At 44.8% G+C, this 22,764-nt stretch overlaps 1 protein-coding gene across 1 annotated transcript in view; it reads right to left on the bottom strand.

The window, feature by feature from the left end:
• CASR (calcium sensing receptor) overlaps positions 1-22,764 on the bottom strand; it is a 79,962-nt gene continuing 57,198 nt past the window's right edge. Inside the window, exons 5-7 of the mRNA XM_075412894.1 lie at positions 8,766-8,996; positions 5,096-5,219; positions 1-2,241 (exon numbers count right to left, since the gene is read on the bottom strand). Coding sequence (XP_075269009.1) covers positions 791-2,241; positions 5,096-5,219; positions 8,766-8,996 — 1,806 coding nt within the window. The 3' untranslated portion in view covers positions 1-790. The remainder of the gene's footprint in view (positions 2,242-5,095; positions 5,220-8,765; positions 8,997-22,764) is intronic.

The raw sequence follows: 22,764 nt of genomic DNA, 5'->3' as shown, positions 1-22,764 counted from the left end.
TGCAACGTTCTCCAGGGGGATTTACAAGCTGTTCTCCCCCTCCACCAAAGCAGGCAGGCTGGAGGTAAAGCTACCTCAGCTAGAGGAAACCAGTAGGAACCTAGTAGCTTGGTCTAGTGCAATGGAGTCTGTGAAGGGTATTGTCCAGTATTTCCAGCTGGGCAGAAAGGAGAGATTGGGACATTACTAAATATAAATAGCAGGGCGCTCTGTCACATTAAATACTTTACATGTTCACACCCTTGGCTGTACACAGCATGCAGGATGTTGGGGGCTTTTTTATTTTCCCCGCGACCGTGCTTTCCCCAAGTGAAACCGTGTTCCTTGCTTTTGTAGAGCTGAGAGTCCTGATGCACATGGTTACAGATCACATATACTGGATAAAGAGGGAATATTATACAGTGTGGGAAAGAGGAATATTATACATAAATGTAAAAGCAGAGTATAGTGGAATTGCCTAGTGCCTCCCATAGTCAGCTGAGTTGCAGTCTGGCAGGAAAAGCTTACGGAGGCAAGGCAGCGTGCAGACTTCTGCTTAAGCCCCACCAGAGGCGATCTTCACTTGTCCTTCTGAGATGTCCTGGTTTCAGTAAAGTGAACGCAAATTCAGTCCAAAGGCTCCCCAGACACAGTCCTTCCTCTGGAGGCGTGTGTGTTACCCTGCTGCCACTAACAGTACGTGTGGTGGGGCTGTGTCACGGGATTGTGTCTTTGTTGTCTTTCCCGCTCAGAAGCAAGAGGTGAGCAAGTTCCTCTTGGGGGCTGGTGTGATTTTCATGATCTTCTTTCGTTAGGAATGTACTGTGTTCTCTGTGACAGAGCCACCTCCAGCGCCTATAAAATTTCGGGAGTTAGCTGATGGCAGGGAAGGCTCCACCTCAGGGCTTGGTACCTCTTCTTTGGTGTCTCCCATCACTGACTCCTGTGAGCTCGTCTCCGGGCTGGAAGCTGCCTGGAAGCCGATCTCAGTGCTGAGAGGCTCGCTGTTCTGCAGGGGAAGCAGGGCCCGGTGCCTCATCAGGCTGTCATCGCTGTTCTGGGCCTCCAGGGAGTTCCTGCGCTTGGCGTTCCTGTTGGGCATGGCGTTCTTCTGCGGCTCCTCGAAGCTCAGCGACAGAGTGACCGTGCCACTCCCGAAGCTGACTTTTTGCTTGCACCCACGCTGCTGCTGGCGCTGCCGCTCAGCGGAAGCCGGTAGAGGGAAAGGATCTTCATGGTTGCTCTTGCTGCTGATGGAGGAGGAAGGGGTGGAACCAGTGGAGCCTCCCAGGCTGTTGGAGCGCTTGCGTGACACGTTGCTGCGTCTCAGCGTGGCTCTGGCGGCCACCTTGAAAGCGTGGGCAGCTGTGCTGCAGCGCACCTCCTCAATCGTGTTGCGGGAGGGCTTGAAGAGGATAATGTAGACTTTGTTGAAGAAGATGCAGGCCAGGAGCCCAAAGCTGGCAGCCAGGATCGCAATCACCTCCACGGCAGAGACAAACTTGCCATATGTGCTGGCATAAGCAGGGATGAAGGAGATCCACACGATGAAGAATATCAGCATGCTGAAGGTGATGAACTTGGCCTCGTTAAAATTCTCGGGCAGCTTTCGAGACTTGAAGGCAAAAAAGAAGCAGATGGCCGCCAGCAGGCAGGTGTAGCCAATGAGGAAGCCAAGGGCCATCAGGGAGCCTTCATGGCAGGTGATGAAGATAATCTCATCCTCCAGTTCATGGTTTCGGTAACTGGATGGCGGGGCTGTGTAGAGCCAAATCACACAGATGACAATCTGCACAAATGTGCACAAGAAGACCAGGAGGAACTGGAGGTTGAGGCCCCACCACTTTCGGTGGAGGCTTGTGGGGATCTTTGCCTCGAAAATGAGCAGGACACGGTTGGTTTTCACGAGGATGCAGGAGATGCAGAGGACAAAGCTGATGCCGAAAGCTGGCTGCCGCAGACGGCAAGTCCAGTTCTGGGGTTCACCAATGAAGAACAACGAGCTGGAGAAGCAGCAGAGCAAGGAGAAGAGTAGGAGGTAGGACAGCTCCCGGTTTGTGGCCTTGACAATGGGCGTGTTGCGAAATTTGGTGAAGACTCCCAGGACAAAAGAAGTCAGGAAAATTCCCAGCACAGCAAATAGAGTCAGAGCAATCCCAAAGGGCTCGGTCCAGGACAGAAACTCTATCTGCTTGGGGATGCAAGATGTGTGGTTCTCGTTGGACCAGTAATCCTCGGGGCACTTGTCACAGGCACTTGCATCTGAAAAAAAAGCGACAGGGAGAGGGAAGGCTTGTCAGAATGGGAGGCTGAAGATGACATACACGGCAGCTACACACCAGCCTTCAACTTAAATATGTGGGGCATTCACTTTAGGTGTTTGCAGGTTCCCAGAACCATATGGTGATGTCTCAGAGTGTTTTACACTGAAACAACCAGCGTCTCACGAGCTATATAGCAGAACACAAAGTATGGTTAGTTCCAGCTTAAACAAAATCCTGCCCCTGCACTCATGTTTTTAGAATCCATTTCTTGGCAAAACTTTGCAAACTTTGATTGCTACCACCTGTTACACAGGCTTTGTCCTTCTCTCTTTCTTGTTGCTTCATTTTTATTATCTACTTCTGTCTTCATACCTCTCACACTTTTATCATCATTTGAAACATCCTGCCTGTCTCTATTACAGAGAAAATTAAAAACGTGCTTGCATCCTTAAGTGCTCTGAGAACCTATTTCATATTCCATGGAGGCAAGTCTTAGGAGTGTTTAAATTGCTCTTCCCTGAAGGCAGGCAATGCCCTGGAGTCCCAGCACTCTCTCATTTCATGTTGGAACATCAGAGGAAGATGTGTCTTAACGACATCACTCTCCCTACACCCAGCAAAGTGTCCCACTGATACTTACAAAGGGAAAATTGATGCCTCCATCTCTTTACTCTACATGAAACTAGTTTTGCCTGCTGGGATGGCAACCTGTGCCTCCAGCGGTTGCCATGATCAAAAGGCAAGGAACTGCTGCTTCTTCTTTGACCCAAATAGATCTCATGCTCCAGTGGGGAGGATCACGGCTCCCTTGATGGCAGTGGAAAGGGGTTGAGAGCAATGAGCTGAAAGTCACAACCTACCTCAGCCTTCAGGATCCCAGCAGTATAGCAATGGGCTGCAGTGAGTTCTGGGAATGAACACTCAGAAAACCCCTTTAGCAGCAACCTCTCTCTGAGCTTTGCGCCTAAGCACACATGGAGACGAAGAGCATAGCTTCCAGAGCAGAACTTGATGCTAATGAGAAAGCCAGGAATGACCAGCTAATGAGGGCAGAGGATTTCAAGCTCTCTCGTTCTGGAGAGGTAGCTGGAGGGAGCATCTGTGACGTGATATGATGCTGCTTTCCTAATGACTAGTTGCCTCACCTAAGCTGTTCATGTGAAAAACTCGCACTTGATGCAAAAGCTCAGTGAGAAGCTCCCATCACCACATGTCGTTTCATTTACATCCATTCAGCCAATCATTTTTATTTTTCTTCTGCCTTTTACCCGGAGGCCTATTGCAAACTGCAGGCAAGGAGAGCTAACTTCACGCAGCAGGGAATTCAGCTGCTTCTGCCAGAGACAGGGGCAGCTATTTAGCGCTGCATCCTAAAGATGCGCTTTCACTGTTCTCCTGAGGTGACTTAGAGACCATGCTGCCAGCGAAGGGAGTAAACTAGATTCAGCTCCTCCTACAAGGCTGCTCATTCCTGCCGCTTTGGGTTAGCGCTAGAGGTCGTACGGCTTCTCATTCTAGCTGGGAAATCAACCTGCCAAGAGTTTGTTTTCAGGAGGACCAGAGACCAGATCCAACTCACTCTGTGGTCACACGAGTATCAGCACTGCTCCCAGGCAACGGGTGGGAGCAAACAGCCGGGAGAGGACACGACAGATTCTCTCCTTTGGTGGTATCACTGTCTCAGCTGGATGAGACTGGTTATAATACTGCTCTCTATGCCTATAGAACTGGCAAGCACAGGAGATAAAGAGCATTACTGTCAGCTGAAATAGCAGCAGGAAACTGTGGAGTCAGAAGGCCACCCCACAAATTTCACCAGCACACCAGTGCCAGCTCACAAAATCCTGTGAAAAACATCAAAAGACTCCTATGGCACACGACAAGAATTGCCTCTATTTCATTTGAAAATGCTGCTCCCAGGCATCTTGCAGTACTGTATGTTCATACTAAAAAATTGTCATTCCTTTCTGATAGGATGCAAATGAGATTATCCCAAAGGGGAACAGTTGTTCAGTCTCGCATGCAGCCTACTGAAGTTTTCATCTCAGGCAAGGTCTGCAGTGTGAACTGGGACCAGTGCTGCTGGAGAGGCTGTGAGGAGATGCCGTGTGATGGGGACTGCTGTTCTGAAGGGATTTACTTGCCTTCATTACCCTGGGGATGCCCAACACGGAGGGAGCACTAATGGTGTTGGAAACTCAGAATTTTTCAACGAACTCTAAAACTGAGGTTACCTTTTCCCTCCACGGCAGAACCCGAGAGGCTCGATCCAAGCTCTCACTGAAATCAACGAAAAAGATGTCCCTGGGTGTCTGATAGGACCCAGATATTCTGGTCTCTTGTAGCAGCAGTGCTCAACAGAAGCTGTGGTTCATGACCCCATAAAGGGAAATACCCGTTTCTGCTTGTGAAGTCAGGGATGCAATGGACTTTTTTTGTTAAGCATGAAGTAAAACCCTGACAACATGAGGAAAAGCAGACAGATAACTACAGAATTTAGGGTTAGGGTAGGGAGTATCTCCTGTCTCCTTCCTCCAGTCTTTTGGAGGAACAAAATGGAGTTTGCTTGTGGCTGCCTGAGAGGCTTCCTATATACAAGTCCTTTTTCAAGTTCTCTGCCCTACTCTTCCTAACTCAGAGCACAAGGGACAAGCAGGCCTAGCAGAAGACAGGACTTGAGGGCCACAGGACTCGAATCCCATAAGCTTTTCAGAAGAAGCGCGTCCAGACTTTCAGGGAAGCCCCCTGGCAAAGCAGCCTCCAGTTCAGCACTGCAGGGAAGCGATTTCAGCGCAACTGCAGGTGACACCCAGAGGGCTCGCAGGGTCCCAGAGCAGCTCTGTGGGAATTACCTGTTTCATCACTGTATTCCCCGTCGGGGCAGTCCACGCACTCAAAGCAGCAGGTGGGCTCTCCCTCGATGATGCCCTTCCTGGTGCCTGGGAGGCAGTCCCTGCTGCAGTTAGAGAAAGGCACCTGCAAGAAAAGAGCCCGGGGAGGGTTAACGGTGGCAGTGCCCCACATGCAGCCTCTCTACAGCAGGACCTTGGGCTTCCTCCAAGGGTGTTATTGCTTGAGTAGCATGCTGGATGGAGAGCTTCAGAGGCTCACCTCTTCCCTCCACAGAACAGACACATTTTTGCACAATAGTCCTTCCTCGACCCACTGCAGTGATCTTTGTTTGAAAGAACACATCAAGGAATGGTAGGGAAGATCAGCAGATCTTTGTAATCTCTGCTGTGTTGTGGGCACTGCGAACTGGTATGTGACCCATGATACACATACCAGAAAACAGTCATTAGATGGTTAAAAGAAAAGACAATCCATCTCTGCTGGCAGGAATTTGAGTCAGCCTTGGCGATGATGGGTTCTGATGGCTGATCCCCAGTCCCTTATGTTGCATATGGACTGCTAATGATTTATGGGAATTTAAACAGTTTCTTGAAACCCACTTCCTCCTGTTCTCCTGAAGACCCTCTCCAACCTACAAACAAAAATGGTAAATTAACTGAGCAAGAGGAGTTTTCATATGAAAGAAAGGCCCCGTTTTTAGAACACTGAGCATCTAAAGGTGCAGATCAGGAGCTATATGCAGATCCAATGGCTTCCAGACTGCTGCTGCTGCTGCAAATGATGAGCTGTTTCACCTGCCGGCTGTGCCTTTATGCTATGTGGGATCTCACCTGGGCACGGTCATATCCCAGCAGCAGATGGTTGCATGGGCATGCTCACCGCATGCCTAATGCACACTGACAACAAGGAGTTCAGCATAGTAAGTGGAAGCCTGGGCCTTTTTTACACAGAAGCACAATCTGAGGTTGAGCTCACCTTTTCCCAACTAAATTAAGGAAAGAGAGCTGACACAGAACACGGCTTTATCAGCTCAGGGGAGTTAAATCCACAGTTTCCACTGCCAGCAAAGTACCATCACCTGGGCATACGTAAGGGCTGCTCTGGTTGGAAGCCTCCGTTCACCTTTTTGGAAGTTTGCTGCTAGTGTGCCCAAGTGCTGCTAACCTGCAGAGCTCCAGGAAGCTCCTGTCTGTGTGCGCTTAGGCAGTGAGTCTGGGGTGAAACTTGGAAATTGCCTGTGTGCAGGCACTGACCTCAGCCACCGGGTAAGCAAGCCCTCGGTAGTGGCAGCTCCCGTGCGGAGATGCCCGTTGTGTGGCTCAGGTATTCCCCTGCAGCTGAGAGCAGTCGCTGCTGCCTATCACTCCGAAGTATAGCTGCAGCATGGTTTGGGAGCACCGTTTCTAGGCTGTTAATCAGGATTGCCTAATTGGACAGACACACAAACAAGGCAAATCCCTGCAGCTCCCCACTTGAATCACTCTTTCCTGTTAATACCTATTGCTACTAATACAGTGTGCTGTTAATACCCATTCCTTGGGACAGACTTTCGGCAGGTAGTGCATCCACCAAGAGGACTTCCTCAGCCTGGACTGTCTTTCCCTAGGCTGCCGCTAATGATTTTGAACAGGGCTGAATCAAAGGCCCAGCTGAAGTCATGCACTGCTTGCCCATTATCTACTAAGCTGATTGAGCTTACAAGGAGGAAAATTAAATTGGTTTGGCATGATTTCATCTTGACAAATCCGTGGTGGCTTTTTCTTATCAGTTTATTATCCTCTAAGTGTTTATAAACTGTTTAATAATTTTTGTTATCAACTCTTAGATTACAGAAGCTCAGCTCAATTGTGTGTAATGCCCTTGGCTCTCCTATATCTGCTTTGAAAAACAGGTATTATGATTACACTTCTCTAATCCTTTGAGACATCACCCATCCTCCACATTTTTCAAAGATGAGTTGCTAGCACTTTTGAGATTGCTTTGGCTGCCTTCTTAAGTATTCTGTGGGGAATTTAATCAAGTTCTGCCAAAATGAATCTATCAATCTCACCTACTCCTTAACTTATTCTTTTACAAGTCTGTCCAATGCTGAAGTTCCTGTGTTAAAATTAACTACATTTAATCTTTGTTTGAGGATGACAGAGGCACAGCAGCCTTCAGTGAGTGAAGTACTGGCTACTGTCTTTGAGCAGAGCCTTTTATCTAGATAAATTCAAACTTATAAACCGAAAAAAGGCTGCAGCAGACATAGACATGACAAACCCCTCCACTGGCATACAATTTACATGCCCTGGCATGACACTCAGCAACATCCAGCCACATTTTAACATTTTAACAGTTTAGGACAGAGAATGAAGATAAATATTGCACTCTTGGAGCAATTTAGACCAAGAGGTCACAATTACTCAATTTAAGTAAAAAAACCCAAAACCCTAAGTGTTGGAAAAGGTGCATTTGCAATGATCAGAAGGAGGGGTTAGAATATAATGTTTTTTTCATTCCACTTGTAGTTTGTGCTCAGAGACTCCAGCTGGGCTCAGAAAAGCCTGAGCTCAGTATTTCTGCGGTGAGGTGCCGTGTCTGACCCATGCCTCCTTCAGAGAGCTCTGAATTTAAACCATAAGTGAAGCTGGGGTGTCTGGAGTAAAGGTAAGGCTTAACTGATGGTGTAAGTACATTAGGTAAGTGTAGCTACTGCAGAAGCAGTTACCTGATCTGTCAACCAATGTCAATAATTACCTGGAAGTGAATTGCCTTATTCATTAATCAGGTGCTGATTTACCATGTCTAAACATTGCAGCAGGGCCTGGCAGTGACAATTCTAAGCTAACGCTCACGGTGTCACCTCCCAGGCCACAAGCCAGATGCCTGCTCAGTATCTGCCTCCAGGAGCCAGGGTTTCTGTCCAGGCTGGAGTGGGCTGCTGCCAGCTATGACGGCAGCTCACTGGGCTCTTGGCCGGAGATCTCTGCACCACATTCCCATCACGCGGGGGAGACACGGCCCTGGCTGCCTGTGACGATACAGGTATGCTGAAAAGATCTAACATATGCAAGAAAGTGCAGGAGGACTGAGGCCTGACTAAAGTCAATGGCTACATCACGTAGTTTTGAGACTGCACAAGCACCTTTTGGTAGATTAACAAAAGTTAGCAGGTACTGGTATCTCCTGCTATTTGAACAGCGCATCCAAGTTAAGCTAGGCAGATTGACAGTGCTTGTTCTGTTCGGTTTGCAAGGCAAGTGTGTGAGGATGGCTCTGGGACTTGGAGGGTAAAGTCAGCAGAAAGAGTCGTTAATTTATCTAGGAACAGGAGGAAAGTCTTCTTGATAGAGAGATGCTGGGAGTGGAAGAGATAGAGGTCTTCAGCAATGAAACTACTGAGCTCAGGAAAGTCTGACTTAGTCAACAACTGGACTTGGGTAACGAATTTCTCATCCTTGTGGAAACAACACTGCAAAATTCCAAGCTATATACTTAGGCCAGAAAAAAGAAGTTATTTCCAGAAGTGTGTAACAAGGGTGTGAAAGACTATGGCAGAGGCTACGTATAGTGTAAGATGAATGGATCTTTTAGACATGGACCTATAATACAAGGAGTGTGCAGGGTTAATTCACATTTTGGATGTGGAAACTTGGGAAACACTGCTGTGAGGATTTAAGCACTTACCTCCTTAGAGAATCCACTCCACAGGATCTTGTTTTCATTGATAAAGAGCCTCTCCCCTTTCTTGGCATAGACGTTGTAGTGTCCAACCTCTTCAAAGACAACGGAGCCATCCTCCGGAGAGAGATGCCAATTGATTATTGAGTAATTCCCTACCAGGTCCCCAAACTCATCAAAATCCACTTGCTCTCCCATGTTATTGGTGAAATTTAAGTGCCGCAGATGCTTGAGAACCTAGAGAGAGATAGAGAAGCATGGTGAAAGCCTGCTTGTCACAACCTTACCACAGCACACATCTGCTATGGGGACAGAACTGGAAATAATCACTTTCCTACAGTCCTTAATCTCTTAAAAACCAATGAATCACAGCACTAGCAGGCTCTCTGTCATAGACATCACACGCACACACAGAGCGTGGACAAACCTCATAGATGGCACAAGGTATCATGGCCCTCAGGGTGGTCAGCACCCATCTGTAATCCTTACCAGTTGCTACCCCATCAGCCATTTAGCATTCCTTTTCAGTCCGTTTGAGCCACCTCTGCAAGCCCGTAGCTCTTCTTGGGGAGCAGAGAAGTTGCAGCAGCCACTGAAGTATTTCAGTCACCCACGCATCTCTCTCACCCTGCTCTTGCAACTACTCTGCATAAATGCTCTCAGTTGGCATCACTCGTCTCTGAATGATCACTCAAAAATGGGAATGCTTGAGAAACAATTCAAACTTGACTTCTGATTGAAAAGCCCCAAGCCTGATGCACTTCAGTAAAAAACAACAAATCAAGCTTGCTCGCCTAATGGCAGGCCTGGAGAATTCATACCACTTTTTTTGTGGCTGCTGTCTCCTGGTTGTGTAGTTTAAAGTAATCACATTCCACCTGTCCCCACGTGTTGACTCTTGTAATTTTCAGCTCATGCCTTGAACTGTCATACGCGGCGGACAAGAGCAGTTAATCCCAGGGACAACTGCAGTCAGAAAATTCATGATCTAGATAGCCTGACAGCTAGACCAAAGAAAACGCAGCCTGAAAGAAAGCCTGTACTGGCAGCCGTGATACAATTCATCCACCTCGTGTTTGTCTTCAAAAGTTAGTTGCTGGTTTATGCACTTATCAGCTTTTTTTCCCCTCTCATTTAACGGATGTTCTTAGTTACTGTCTGTGTGGAGCTCATCTATGGAAAGCTGCAGTAACTCTGAGGGCCCCGGGCTGTCAGCTGCCCCCAGACCACTGCGGCATAGTTACTGCTGTGGTTCTGGTGCCTGCGACAGCTTGTAAACCCAGTCCTCTCTCTCATCTGCGAGTGCCCAAACATACAATCCTGGATGGCAAAGTGTAAGAAAAACCAAAATGAAATTAATTTGTCTGGGCAGGCAGACCGCTCCTCAGCCCATAGACATGGAACAGACAATATTGTTTGATTAAGCCTTTTCACCTGGAAACACAGGGGCAGGGGAACAGAATCACTGCATTAATTCCTGTCAGTTTTGCTAACTGTCTCATTTTTCTCTGTTTCCTTTTGGGATCCTCCTATCTCATGCTAAAATCCCCAGAGCTACGGAGATAACCTCCTCTCACTGGCTATATCAATGCCAGCCTGAGTCTGGAAGACTCATAGCAGTACTACGCAGGATGTGGCTGGCAATACCTTGTCTGATGTTGATGGAAGTACATCAAAATATTGCCACAGTACTCAGCCTTTGAATAAGGGGTGAGATGGCGGAAACAGGATTTTTTTCTGTCCTTCTCATCCCTGCTGGCCCTCCTCTGTAGACCAGCTCCCCCACAAGGCGTGTAGCTGAAATGATCTCACTGAAGAGCCAGGATCTGGAAGACCTCACCCTCTGATGGACACAGCAAAAGAAGGTGCTCTGCTCTGGCACCTTGCTGTGGAGAGCGGGGCATGGCCTGCTGTATGGAAGAAAAGAGGAGGCTGCTCCCCTCTGCTCCCCCTCGTCCCTGAGGGGCACCCAGGAAGATGCTACTTGTCCAGCTCCATCAGGGAACAGTGACAACAGGGCAGAAGCAGCTCTGAGATCAGAACGGATGACACAGGGTCTGCAGAGCCACAGTGACGTCTGTACTGCATCAGCTCACTTTGGCCTCATCTGCAGCGAGACTGCAGTCCTAGACATGTTAGCAGGAAGCTTGTCCATCAGCAGTGTGTGTTCCAAGCAGGGAACCCACATTGCTCTGGACCCTCTAGCACCTACCACAGGGTAACAGCTGCAGCTTTGATGTCCAGATCAGATTTGTTACCTTGAGCTGAATGCCCTGTTTCTCCTCACTCCAACTCCGTATTGCTCTCTCACGCAGCACTGTAGCACTCTGCTGAACGACACTAGGATATCCTGAGTGGACATCACTGCTGGGTTGACCGTTATCTGGCTAGACAGGAGGTGCAGACCTTGCACTTCTTTTGATTACACAAAATGCGCACATACTCTTACACACATTAGGAGACAACCTTGCAAGAGGCATATTGAAGATTCTTCAGTTCAAGTCCTGCCTCTCCTGGCCAGCTGCAGCGGCAGGAGGCTGGCTGGTCTTACGGTCAGTGAGGTGAAGGGTGGAAAAACTTCTGGATTACCTAGATGCATTTTTTTGTTTGTTTAATTTCATAATATTAATTTCATTTATTCTATTCCTTTGCCTTACCTCCTGACGTTAGGCCTCTTAGAAAGTAATATGTACCCCTGGTTACTGGTGGGTTTTTGTAGGATTAGTTTAGCAGCGCGTTTCCCTTGGTCACACACTACACCTGAGGATTCAGGTTACAAACCATTTCGTGTATGACTTGATATCTCTATCTGGCAGGTAAATATTAATATAAAAACACTGATCTGCACTTAATGTTGTCTTTCCCCAGGCACAGAATAGCAGCATCAACTATACAGCCATAGCCATGGAGCAGGAGGGCCACAGTGTACCAGTTCATAGAGGAAAGACACATGCCCTATTTAAAAGCCCAAATGGAGGGGCAACAGGAACAACAGGAGTAACAAAACCTGTTTTCTCTTTCCAGCAAATACCAAAGTTTGTCTTCAAGTCTAAATTTCTGAGGAGCAGCTTGTGAAAGGGTAACTGAACGGCTACTAGGGCATGTTCCTGTTTTAGATGGTAAGAAAATCTCAGGATGATATCTGTATATCACACAAGTTCTGCTCTCTACAGGATGAACATATGGTTTCAACAGCCAAGGACTATATAAGCACTAAACTTTAAAAGAGTAAGTTGTAGACTCTGAATAACTACAGCACTTTTATAGGCACCAGTCTATCAATGATTAGCTAAAGCCTTTACAGTTAAAAATACGTCACTGTGTTTTGTAACTAAAGATAGAAACAGAAATACCCAGGACTCAACCCACAAAGACTTAAAAGACCCTGCTTCAGCAAGGGCAAGAGCATGTGTCAGGGGTGCATGTATCATATCCTGGAACCAAGAGTTTACGAAAGAAGTGTTGGCCTTGTGGCTTGAATACACCATCAGCAGCTGGTGGAAGCCCGTGAGGAGGGCATTGTGCAAGCTGCTGTCTTCACATGTTTCTTTCTGCAATTTTTCCTTCTTTTTTCTTCCCTCTGTCACAGGCTCCACGTTGAATTGCAATGCCTTTTAATTAAAACACCTATTCTGAGAAAGGACTTGCAAGCTGCCCTCTAGTTCACCTTCCCATTATTCCTGGTAAGGCCATTCCCAGCCATGTAGCATCCCATGCTTTATCCAGGCTAGATATTCTGGGTCATGTGGTTTCCACTCTCACGAAAGGAACACAAAACCATAACATAAATAGAGTTGTATTACGTCAGACCGGCAGCTCATCTCCCCAGGACCTGTTTCTGACTGTGGCCAACGGCAAACGCCTACACAAGAGTAGCAGGGGACGTGACACTTCCCCGGAATGCTCTCACACATTTTGCAGCTCAGTGACTTCCTGGGCCAAAGGTCTTTGTACCTGATAACCTGCAGTGGATTTTTCTTCCATGACGTTGCACATTTGTGTTCTGTACCTGTGTGAACTTTTCACATTCGCAGCCTCCTGCAGCAAAGAGATCTGTGTTTTATGAGAAAAGCACCTCTTCTTGCTTTCTACGCTGTTGGAACAGAGCAGCTGCTAATGTCTTTTGACAACATTCATGCTTATGTTGGAAAAGACAAAGAACTGTCATTTGCTAGTCACCTTTTCCATGCTTCTCACGATTTTACAAACCTTTTTCAGACCTCTCTTCAGCCACCTCTTCCCCAGGCTGATGCACCCTATCCAACTTTGCTGCTTCTTGTACAGGAGCTGTTCCATTGACCCTTCTCCAAACTTTCCCAGACTCCTTCATCAGTTCTAAGACCTCCAGAAGACATTGAAGTGAGATTCACCAAGGCTTAATGAAGTGGCCCCGGGGCACTCTGTTTACCTTTCTGTCCCTTTTCCAGTGTGACTATTCTTAAGAGTGCATTTGATTCTCTGACGACTCCTCAGCCTACCCAAGGACTTCTTCAGGCTTGAAGATCTCATTTGTGATTAGTCAGAACTCACCATTTATTTTTATTCTCTGCTGACTGTCTTTCAACCAACTGTTCATCCATGAGAGGGCCAAATTTGGTGACAGATTACCAGAAGCTTTTTAGCAGCCTGAGCACACTGTATGAAGAGGAGCTTCCTTATCCACATACATCCCAATGCCTCCAAAGAACTTCAGGAGTTCTGTGAGGCAGACATTCTCTTTACAAAGTCATGGTGACTCCTCCTTAGTATATTCTATTTTTCCTTTCTTATTATTATTTTTTACAACAGTTTCTAATAATGGGCTCAGCCAGGCTCTGCTAGTTCCTTGCATCTCCTCCAGAACCCTTTTAGAAAACTGATGTCACATTGGTCAACTTCCTAGGCCTCAGGGAATAAAACTGTTTCAAGTAAGGGTTTGGTCACTGTAGCCAGCACTTCAGCTACTTCATCTACGAGCTCTGGCAGAGCTCTTGGGTGAACATCATTCACTTGCACTGAAGTATTAAGGTTCATTTTGCTCTTGTGTCCCATAGCTTCTCCTACAGTCACTTCAGACAGATTCTCTACAAGTCCCCCATAAATCAACAAACTCAGGAACCTTCTCAAGTTTGTCCATGAAGAGCACACTTTTTTTCCTGCCGTGGCCTTACCTTGTCTTTTGCGGTGATAATCTATGGCTCAACAGACAGTCCTACTGCTGAAGTGTTTAAAAAACGATTTATGAGGTTTTACCCCATTTACAGCCTGTTCCTTATTGTGGTTTTTGGCTTGCCTTATTTTATTTTTACGTTTAACCTGCCAGAGTTTATGATCCTTCCAATTTTACTCACTGGACATAACTCAGCTATTTGAAGGATGCTGTCTCACTTTTAATAAATACCACTTAATACTTTTGTTTTGCCTTGCCAGCTTCCTTAGCCTTTCTCCACCTTTTCTTGATCCACAGTAGACACTTACTTTGTGTCACTAGTATTAGGGCTGGCGGCAGGCAAAAAAACCCACTTAAACTGCAAACATTGTCAGGCAGCAGATGATTTTGTGTGTGTGTGTGTGTCCAAAGCTGAATTTTTGTACTCTGGAGCACAAGCTAGGTGCAAGCAGTATGCAATAGTTGTACGTTCTGATAGCAGCTGGACTAAACAGAAGTGGCATGCCCTGAATCCTCTGATTAGTAATGAGGTGTGAGACAGAACTGCCAGTTAGGAGGCTGATCGCAACCAAAACCTAGGGCTCAGGGCTCGAAAGAAGAAGGTGAAGATCATGTCTGGATGAAAAACACTGGAAGTGGGGAAAGATCCTGGAGATGAAGGAGACGTGTGGAGATGAATGTTGGGGGATGCCCAGTGACCTTGGCCAGTAATACTTGAGACTTGTAACTGTGAGGAGCTGCACAGCATGAAACAATGACTTCCACCTTGACAGATCACCCACAATGTCCCTGCTGGGAAAGGAAGGTGAGACCTAGTGACTGTAACACTGTGGGGAAAGCAAGCGAGTGTGTGAGATAGTAAGCAGGTTGAAAGCTCTGGTCTTGTTAATTCATAAATAAACATCGGTATCCAGATCTGCTATGGGTTGTCATTTACTCTTAACTGTGACGGGTCCTTAACTAGTCTCCGTATACTGGCAAGGGTTTAATATCCTTGGCTTCCTTCTGTAGTTTCTTTCTAACATGTTTCCTCACTAGGTCAAATGGTCCTGCAAGGGAAGTGAACCTGGGCACATTACAGGTGTCTGTCTCCACAAAAGACAAACGATGCCCCCTCCTAACATGCAGTTGGAAGGAATCCTGTCTTGACAGTTAACGTACATTTTCCCACACTGGGTTTGAATTTCTGTCTACCTAGCTATATCCAGGCCTGTAAAACAGTTCTGGACCGATCGCTACCAAATGTTTTTCTCTCTGCTTTGGTAGGGTGCCCATGCTGAGAGCAGCAAAACATTCCACTTCATGGCTCCATGTGAAGATGAAAAGCTGGCAACTGTGCTGAAGACGGCAAGTCCTCCCTTTCATTCTTAATTGCTGAGGGCCCATTCCACCCTCTTGTTTTAGATCCTAATCAAGCACTCGGAGAAGATACTCTTATAATGCTGTAGTAAGCATAAGGGCTTGAGAGCTCAGCTATCACATTTGCCCAGTGGTCAACGGCATACAGGATTTGGCTTCTGCCAGTGGTCAAGTATCAGGAGGAAATACGTCCATGCCAGTTCTGAAAGAGCCATTTGTCCAGAGGGGTCCAGAGGTCCAGAGGTGGTGATGATAGCTCTTAGACAGTTAATCTGACTTCCATTTGAAGAGAAATGAAAGTGCAGGATTGTTTAACTGTTCATGACACAGGTAGTGATTTGTGGGAAAGAGGTGACATATTCTCACAGAAGCAGAGACCCCTATCCCTGCAAAGCTGACTGACTTTATTCAGGTCTCCAGAGAATTACAGGACATCAAGCTGCCATGACAAGATGTGCTGACTGACATATTTTAATTGGTAATTAGTTTGGCTTGGTTCTGCCTCCATCATGGATACGAGATCCCCAGGCAGCCGAGAGATGGATCTCTCCCGCTCTTCCATTGACCAGTGTCCTCTGCTTGAGCAGGAACAGCAGTGGTGCTGACGTGGGCTCCCATGCATACATTTTGTTTTTTCTTTGTGAGAGAGAAGCAGGCCCTCCAACAGAAACGTGCAGAAATTGGAAGAGGGAGGAACCCAGATGGACTGCGTTGGAAACACCTCACTGCTCAGCGGAAGGTGCTTGGTGCTTCCATGCTCGTGCTGTGCGGTGAGTGCTCCCTCTGCTTGGAAACTGATGAAGCCTGGAGTTTCCTACGACAAGGACCGGCTGGACTGGTTGTAACTGGGCTTGATGGGTTAGCTTATGCGGTTTTCTTGCCAGCAACAAAGGGACACTGCTTTGCTAATTCAAAACTGCAGCAGCTTTGACGCTTTCTTGATAGTGAAAGGTGACAGAAGTAACAAATTAATAGCTGCTACAACAGTAGGAGAAAGTAAATTCAACCAAAAATGTCAAAGGAGTGCATTTCAAAATGGGACTTGATATAAAACAGAACTAATCTGATTTGGGGTCAGATTTACTGCAGTAGTATGTTTACAAGCATATCCAGAAAGAATTCAAAAACACAAGCCTAGTGGATTTCACAACAGAGGCTGCGTAAGTCAAGTCAAACTGAAATACTTTAGAAAACCCCATTAGGTATTTACTAGTGTTTGCAGATGCCTGAATGCCATTACAGAACTGGGTCTAAAATGCTTCAGAAAGAGCTGTCTGCTGAGTCACAGAGGTTCCCAAAGGAATCAGGAAATGATCTTACAGTATTTTGGCATCGCATGGCTGGTTTTCCAGACTGATTTAACTATCAGTTAGGAGGTCACAGGACACAGTGAGGATGGGACCAGGATATTCTGCTTCCTGAAGGTCCCCTGAAACTCATGCTGGCCATGTGCACACCTGCTGTTTGAAGTGCACTTGTCTATAGAACACAAGTCCCGAGCCTGTACTGCTTAAAGCAAAGCTGATAGCTAAAAGCACATCGCTTAAGCATGCTATGATAAAGTAAAATGATTTTTCTTAGTGTGACATGACTGGAAAATATAGCAAGAAAGTTTTCATGTGCTTGGCCTTGACTGGATCCACATGATATATGAGGAAATAAACAGAGTGGGAACATCCTCTGCATACATCTCTGAAACCAAAGATTTACACAGGAAAATATTATGTGAAATCCAGTCAACTGAAATCCAGTGCAATTATGTTTTTAAAGTCAAACTTCAAAATATGACCTTCAAGTCAGACTTTCATTTTTAATTATAATTACTTTTAAGTAGGAAAAAGGTGCAACACCTTATTTTGAGTCTGACAAAATGCTCATTTGGACAGTGTTGTTTCAATTAACTGCAATTAGTGAGTTTGACTAACTCCAGGGGAGAAGAGAGAAGACAAAAGAGCTTTTTCCCTCTAACATTATCTCCTTTTTCTGTTTTAAATTAAGATCCAGCTGTATGATGGTACCCCAATACATTTGTATGGCCCAAAGCATGATATTGTGCTATTAGTTCCCTAGAGTTCAGAGGAGTCCTTCCTACAAGTAACTTCAGGAGTTAAGGCATCTGGAGTAGCCTCCATCCTAGTTCAATGCCATCCCAAACAGACTTAATCTGATCTACTAACTGCAGTAGATTTCTTCTGGAGAAAAATGACTGGAGTGACAGCATGTCTTCCCTCCTTACAAACACTGTAAGCATGAATGCAGTTCCTAGTAATCAGGACAAAAATCATGGTAGAGAAATGTAAAATAATGTCTGTGGAGAATCCCTAGATGTGGAATATAATGCTATGCAAAATTAAGCAGGCTTCTGACTAGTCTCTGCCCCAGTGGCATACAAGTGTAGGCCAGTGATGATGGAGGTCTCTGTACTGAACAGAATGGAGAAAATCCGTGAACAAGTAAAGGACTGAAAGACTGTACCCTATGCATGATGAGCCCATTATCAGTTCAGAAATTTTGGCTGTGTTCATTAAAATAAAAGCTCATTAATGAAAGCGTAATGATATATTGCTATCCTCATCACACAAATAAAGCTCAAACAGCAGTATTTATTATGGTGTGTGCTAAAAGCACAAGTCCAACACAGACCATTCAAACAAGGCTGCGAAACACAAGTATTATACTAACAGAAAGTAAAAGTTAAAACACCCTCGACAACAAAGAAGAAAAAAACACTAGGCTGCATATGAAGAAATTTCTTGAACATACTAAAATTCAAGGCCGTCATGTATGCCAGATCCTCATGACATAAGGCTGTAAGAGACAGCTAAAGAGGATGGAAAGCTAAAGAGACAGGTAAGGAGGAGCAGGAAAGCTAAATGAATGATATGTTATTGCCCTTGCTATAAGAAAAAAACCCTGGACATTCTCATCCCAAGGGCACTTATTTTGGAGCCATAATTGAACATTAACAGAAGTAGAAGGTCCTGAAAAAGAGATTAGGGAACAGCGCAAGCAATTTAAATCAGATCTAAAAGGCTGACAGAACCATAGAGTTCATCACAGCACTCCATGAGCAATAAAAAGAGCACTAATACAGTAGGTTTATGATATATGCATAAAAATGCCACTGGCTTTAAATGGCAAAGTCAATATGCTATCTAATATTATTCCACAGCAATCCCAATCCACCTTTCTGGTACATGTGTACTGTACTCCCAACAGCGTGCCTGAAGTTTCTCCCTGTGTCAGTCTGTGCAGGACATCAATCAGAGCTAACCCCTCTTACAGAAGCTTGTGTTTTTGCTTGGTGGGCTGCTCCAGAGTCGGCCTCTGCTGCGTTGCAATAGCTGCCAAGCAAAGACAATATCGTAAAAGGCAGAGGGATGTCGTCTGTAACCAAGGGCTGGATAGCCTGATATCAATCCCAGGAAAAAAAAATGGGAAAACAAGAGCTTTGGGTTGAGGATCAATTAATACAAAATGGTAGGACAGAAACATAGTTGCTGCCAGTCAAAAAGGCTTTGAATAATACAGATCTTGTCAAATCCAAGTTTGGCTGACAAACACACACCTTTAGAAGCGAAATATCTGAGCTTTACATTTAATGTAAAGCATCCATTCATGGATCAAGAATTGCCCAACAGATTTGTGAAAACAGATGTCAACAGAGACAGATCATCAGTTGATGGCGCATTCCTCCAGCCTCAGTAAACAGCTCACTGTTACCCAATATGTTCATCAATACTCTGGCAACAAATACAAAGGTGCTGCTGGGAATATTTGGAGAAAATGCATGGATTAAGGCAATGGTAAATAACAATCAAGACAAAGCATTTCCCTCAGATTGCTCTCAAACGTCTGGTTTTAATGCAGTGAAATTCAGATTTACACATCAAGGCACTGGTATTTCGAGCCATAGGTACAGAAAGGGTACCACACCCTGCAAAGTATTACTGGCAACTTGATCCGACCTTTCCATTGCTTGCTAGCAGGCAAGGAAGGCTAATTCAACTTGTGCACATAAAAATGACGAAGTAATCAGAGGGTGTAAATGTGGGATTTTTTTCACTGTCTGGCTCTGCTGAAGCTGTCAAAACAACAGTGAATACACGCCAAAAAAGCAGGATGAGTAAACGGACAAGATATAAAAATAAAGCAGAAAACATATCTTATGACTAAAACCTCACTCTGTTTAAATTATCAACATAAGACCAAGGAATAATTTAATCAATGTGCATAAATACCATATGGAGCAAAATTATGAGTACTGTATCTAGACTTTTAAATCTAATAGAGCAAAGCCCACTAAGGACCAATGAAACTAAAGCTCAGTTAAATCCCAACTAGAAATAAGACACAATCTGTGACAAAAGATGTTACCTGCTATGGATCGTACTGATAAAAAAAGGTCTACTATTCACATGTCTTTGAGGAAAATAAATCTCGCTAAATACAAGTTTGACTGGCAAACACAGCCCTTCAGAAGTGAAATACCTAGGCTTTACATCCAATGTGAAGCATCCCTTAGCTGGATCAAGATTACTTTCCTGAACGTGGTATAAGTTTATATAATTTATTATACAAAGGATTTCAAGCTGCATGATCATTTGGAAAGTGACTCCAACTGAACATATTTTAGGTTCCTATTATGGTTTCGAGGAGAGAGATAGTCTCTGGACAGACAAAGGCAGCTGCACAGGTAGTATGAGAACTAACTGTCAGTGCTGTTATTTTTGTACTGCACTCGGTGTGCTACTGTCTTTATCTACAGCCACGATGTGAAAGAACCATCATGGTCACCCAGTCTAGACTTAACGCCATAGTTGATTTGTTTTTTCTTGTAACAAATAGAACACAGAGAAATGCATTGGGTACAGTGGCCCAGGGTGCTGTGTGTACTAATGGTGAAGGATCTATTAGCAGAAGTCCTGACAGAGTAAACGATCTTTTAGTGCTCTTGGGAGGTCATCATACTGCACAATAACTGTTATGGCGAAGTATCTAGAAGCTGAAGATAGGGCTCTCTTTATTAATTGAAGTCTAAATTTAATACTAAATAATACAGAATTAATTGTCCAATTATTAAAGCTAATAATAGAGCCAATGATAATCCTACAAGTTCAGTGTTTTCAAGTAGCACAATTCATATATAATGTCTTGCATAATCAAAATCTGATTGCAATGGCTTTTCTGGAAGGTGTTTAATGCCATCTCTACCCAGCTGTGCAGAGAATGAGTCTGTATATGTGTCTCTCTGCACCCATTTGCTGACACTTTCTTCTAATAGCCTTTTATGGATGAGTCTTTTCAAAGTCCCAGCAAGGTCTGAAACTGCATCCTGCACAGAATACTGCTGATATTGATTTGAAGAACTGTGCCTTTCTCTAGGCCAGGAGGAAGTAATAACTTTTGACTGTGAATTCTTTCCTATTTGGAACTATAGGATGAATTACTTCAGTGCTTGAGTAAGCTGCCTCTCTGTTGCAATGAGAACCAACTGATACTGCGTACCTGGTGTCATTTCTTTTAACAAAACAATAGCCATTCGTCAAACATGAGTTCAGTGGTTGTTTATAATCTATTCAAGAACTACTATCCATTAGAAAAAAAAAAAAAGAGTCCTAAAGTTTCCTACAGTCACACTGAGTTGACTGAACTCATGTAATCATTTCAGACATTTAGAATGGGCATCTGTTGCAAGCACAGTCATAGGTCCCATCAATGGTCAACTGAAGTCCTGGTGGATTCCCTGTTACTGTGTTTGGGCGCATGTTCCACTGGGCTACTAGCTTAAAACCATTTTTTCCATGTCCTTTATCAATATAAGTCTTGGCCAACAAAGAAATCTCATGCCAAGGCTTTGATTTCTACAGTTCCTAAATAACCTTAATGTAATTCCTCCTAGAGACACAACCCTTTCTGAATAAAGTATTGCTTCTGCTCCAGTGGGGAGATTACTCTCTTGATTCTACAAGGCAAAATGGTCCTTTACGTGGCATAAAAGGTAATTTGTTCTCCTTCCTCCAAACTTCACCTACTGTGTGGAGCAACACCAGTCCTTCATAGTGCATGAAAGTTCACTTTGAGGATGAAACTATGTAGCTGGTTAGTAAAGCATCTGTGAAGATGGGTGACCACCCAGCAAGAAAAGAAATAACAACCTATGCTCTGATTATCATGCCTTTGAAGTTAGCTTCAACCCTACCTTGGGATAAATGGAAATCAGCCAAGTCAGAGGAATGATTATAACATGAAACTGAATTTTTGATAAATCCACTTGTTTCCTCACCTCACTTCCTGAGTGCCTTTAGGGGACTCTCAAGGTGCCCTTTGTCATCAGCTCCATTTGTGAGTAGCATCAGGAAAGGTCAGTCCTAGAAGAAACTTTACATCCTTTTGTGTAACAAAGACATGTCTTAGTAAAAGATACTGATGTCTTGGTAATTCAAGGCATAATTATGATCTGAAGTTGCTACACACAGAGACATTATACGAGCATCTCATGGAGCCTTCCCTACAATTCCCAGGTCCAATATAGGCTGAAAAACTGACTTCTTTTCCCCAAGTGACAAAGGTACAAATGAGCTTCATAAATATTAGAAAATGCTTCTTTTCAAATACAGCTTTTGTCATAATGCAGCGTATAGGTGACTACATTAAAAATGACTTTTATTAAAAATTCAGCAGGTTTGGGGGTGGGCAGGAATACTGCATTTTTTGTCATCCAGCAGTGCGTACTACCCTGATTCAGAAGAATCTCAGCCATTCTCTACCAAGTAATTAATAACCACAACTCCTCACTTCACGACATAGAGGTTGTGTATTTGCTGCATGCAGTTCATTCACTCTGCTTCTAGCAACGCTATTAGGGCGATGGTTTCCCTGTGCATTATCCACTGGTGTCGTTACAGGCCTGACTGCCCTTTAGTAAGGTCCAGTTAAGTCTTTCTCCTTTTAGTTGCAGAGACATCTAAATAATACTCCATTTATTGCCTGCTTAGTTGAAGAGCTCACAAGTAATGTTCTCAGCTGACGGCAAGTTGTTATCTCCAAACTGATGAATAAGCGATCCTCTGTTCTTGCCCTTATGGGGAAAGAGCTGTGTTTGCTGTATTGACCCACATATTTCTGTGTGTGGCTCAAGTTGTCTGCCTCTCAATTCAGTCTCCCACAACAAAGGCACACTGGTGAAATGCTTGTTTTCTGTTCGTAACAAATATATGTCCAGTGCATTTGTAATGCAGACTAGGTGAGGTTTTGCAGTTGCCTGATATTTAGCAGCTTCCTCCATCTTCATTGCAGTTCTTCCCAAATGACTAATTTTCACACCAGCCTCAGTTAATACCTGTTCTGATACTGTTTCATTCTCTATACCACAAAGCAGCTGTTTTCCATACAGCATTTTAATTGTTCAGACAGGCATATATAGTTCAAGAGACACAAAATTGATTAGATAAGTGCTCAGGCTCAAAGGTCTGGAGAGACGCATGTCATTTCAGG

The sequence above is a fragment of the Opisthocomus hoazin genome, chromosome 1, assembly GCF_030867145.1.
Source record: "Opisthocomus hoazin isolate bOpiHoa1 chromosome 1, bOpiHoa1.hap1, whole genome shotgun sequence".
NCBI classification, from domain to species: Eukaryota; Metazoa; Chordata; class Aves; order Opisthocomiformes; family Opisthocomidae; genus Opisthocomus; species Opisthocomus hoazin.
This window is presented reverse-complemented; position numbering and strand designations above follow the sequence as displayed.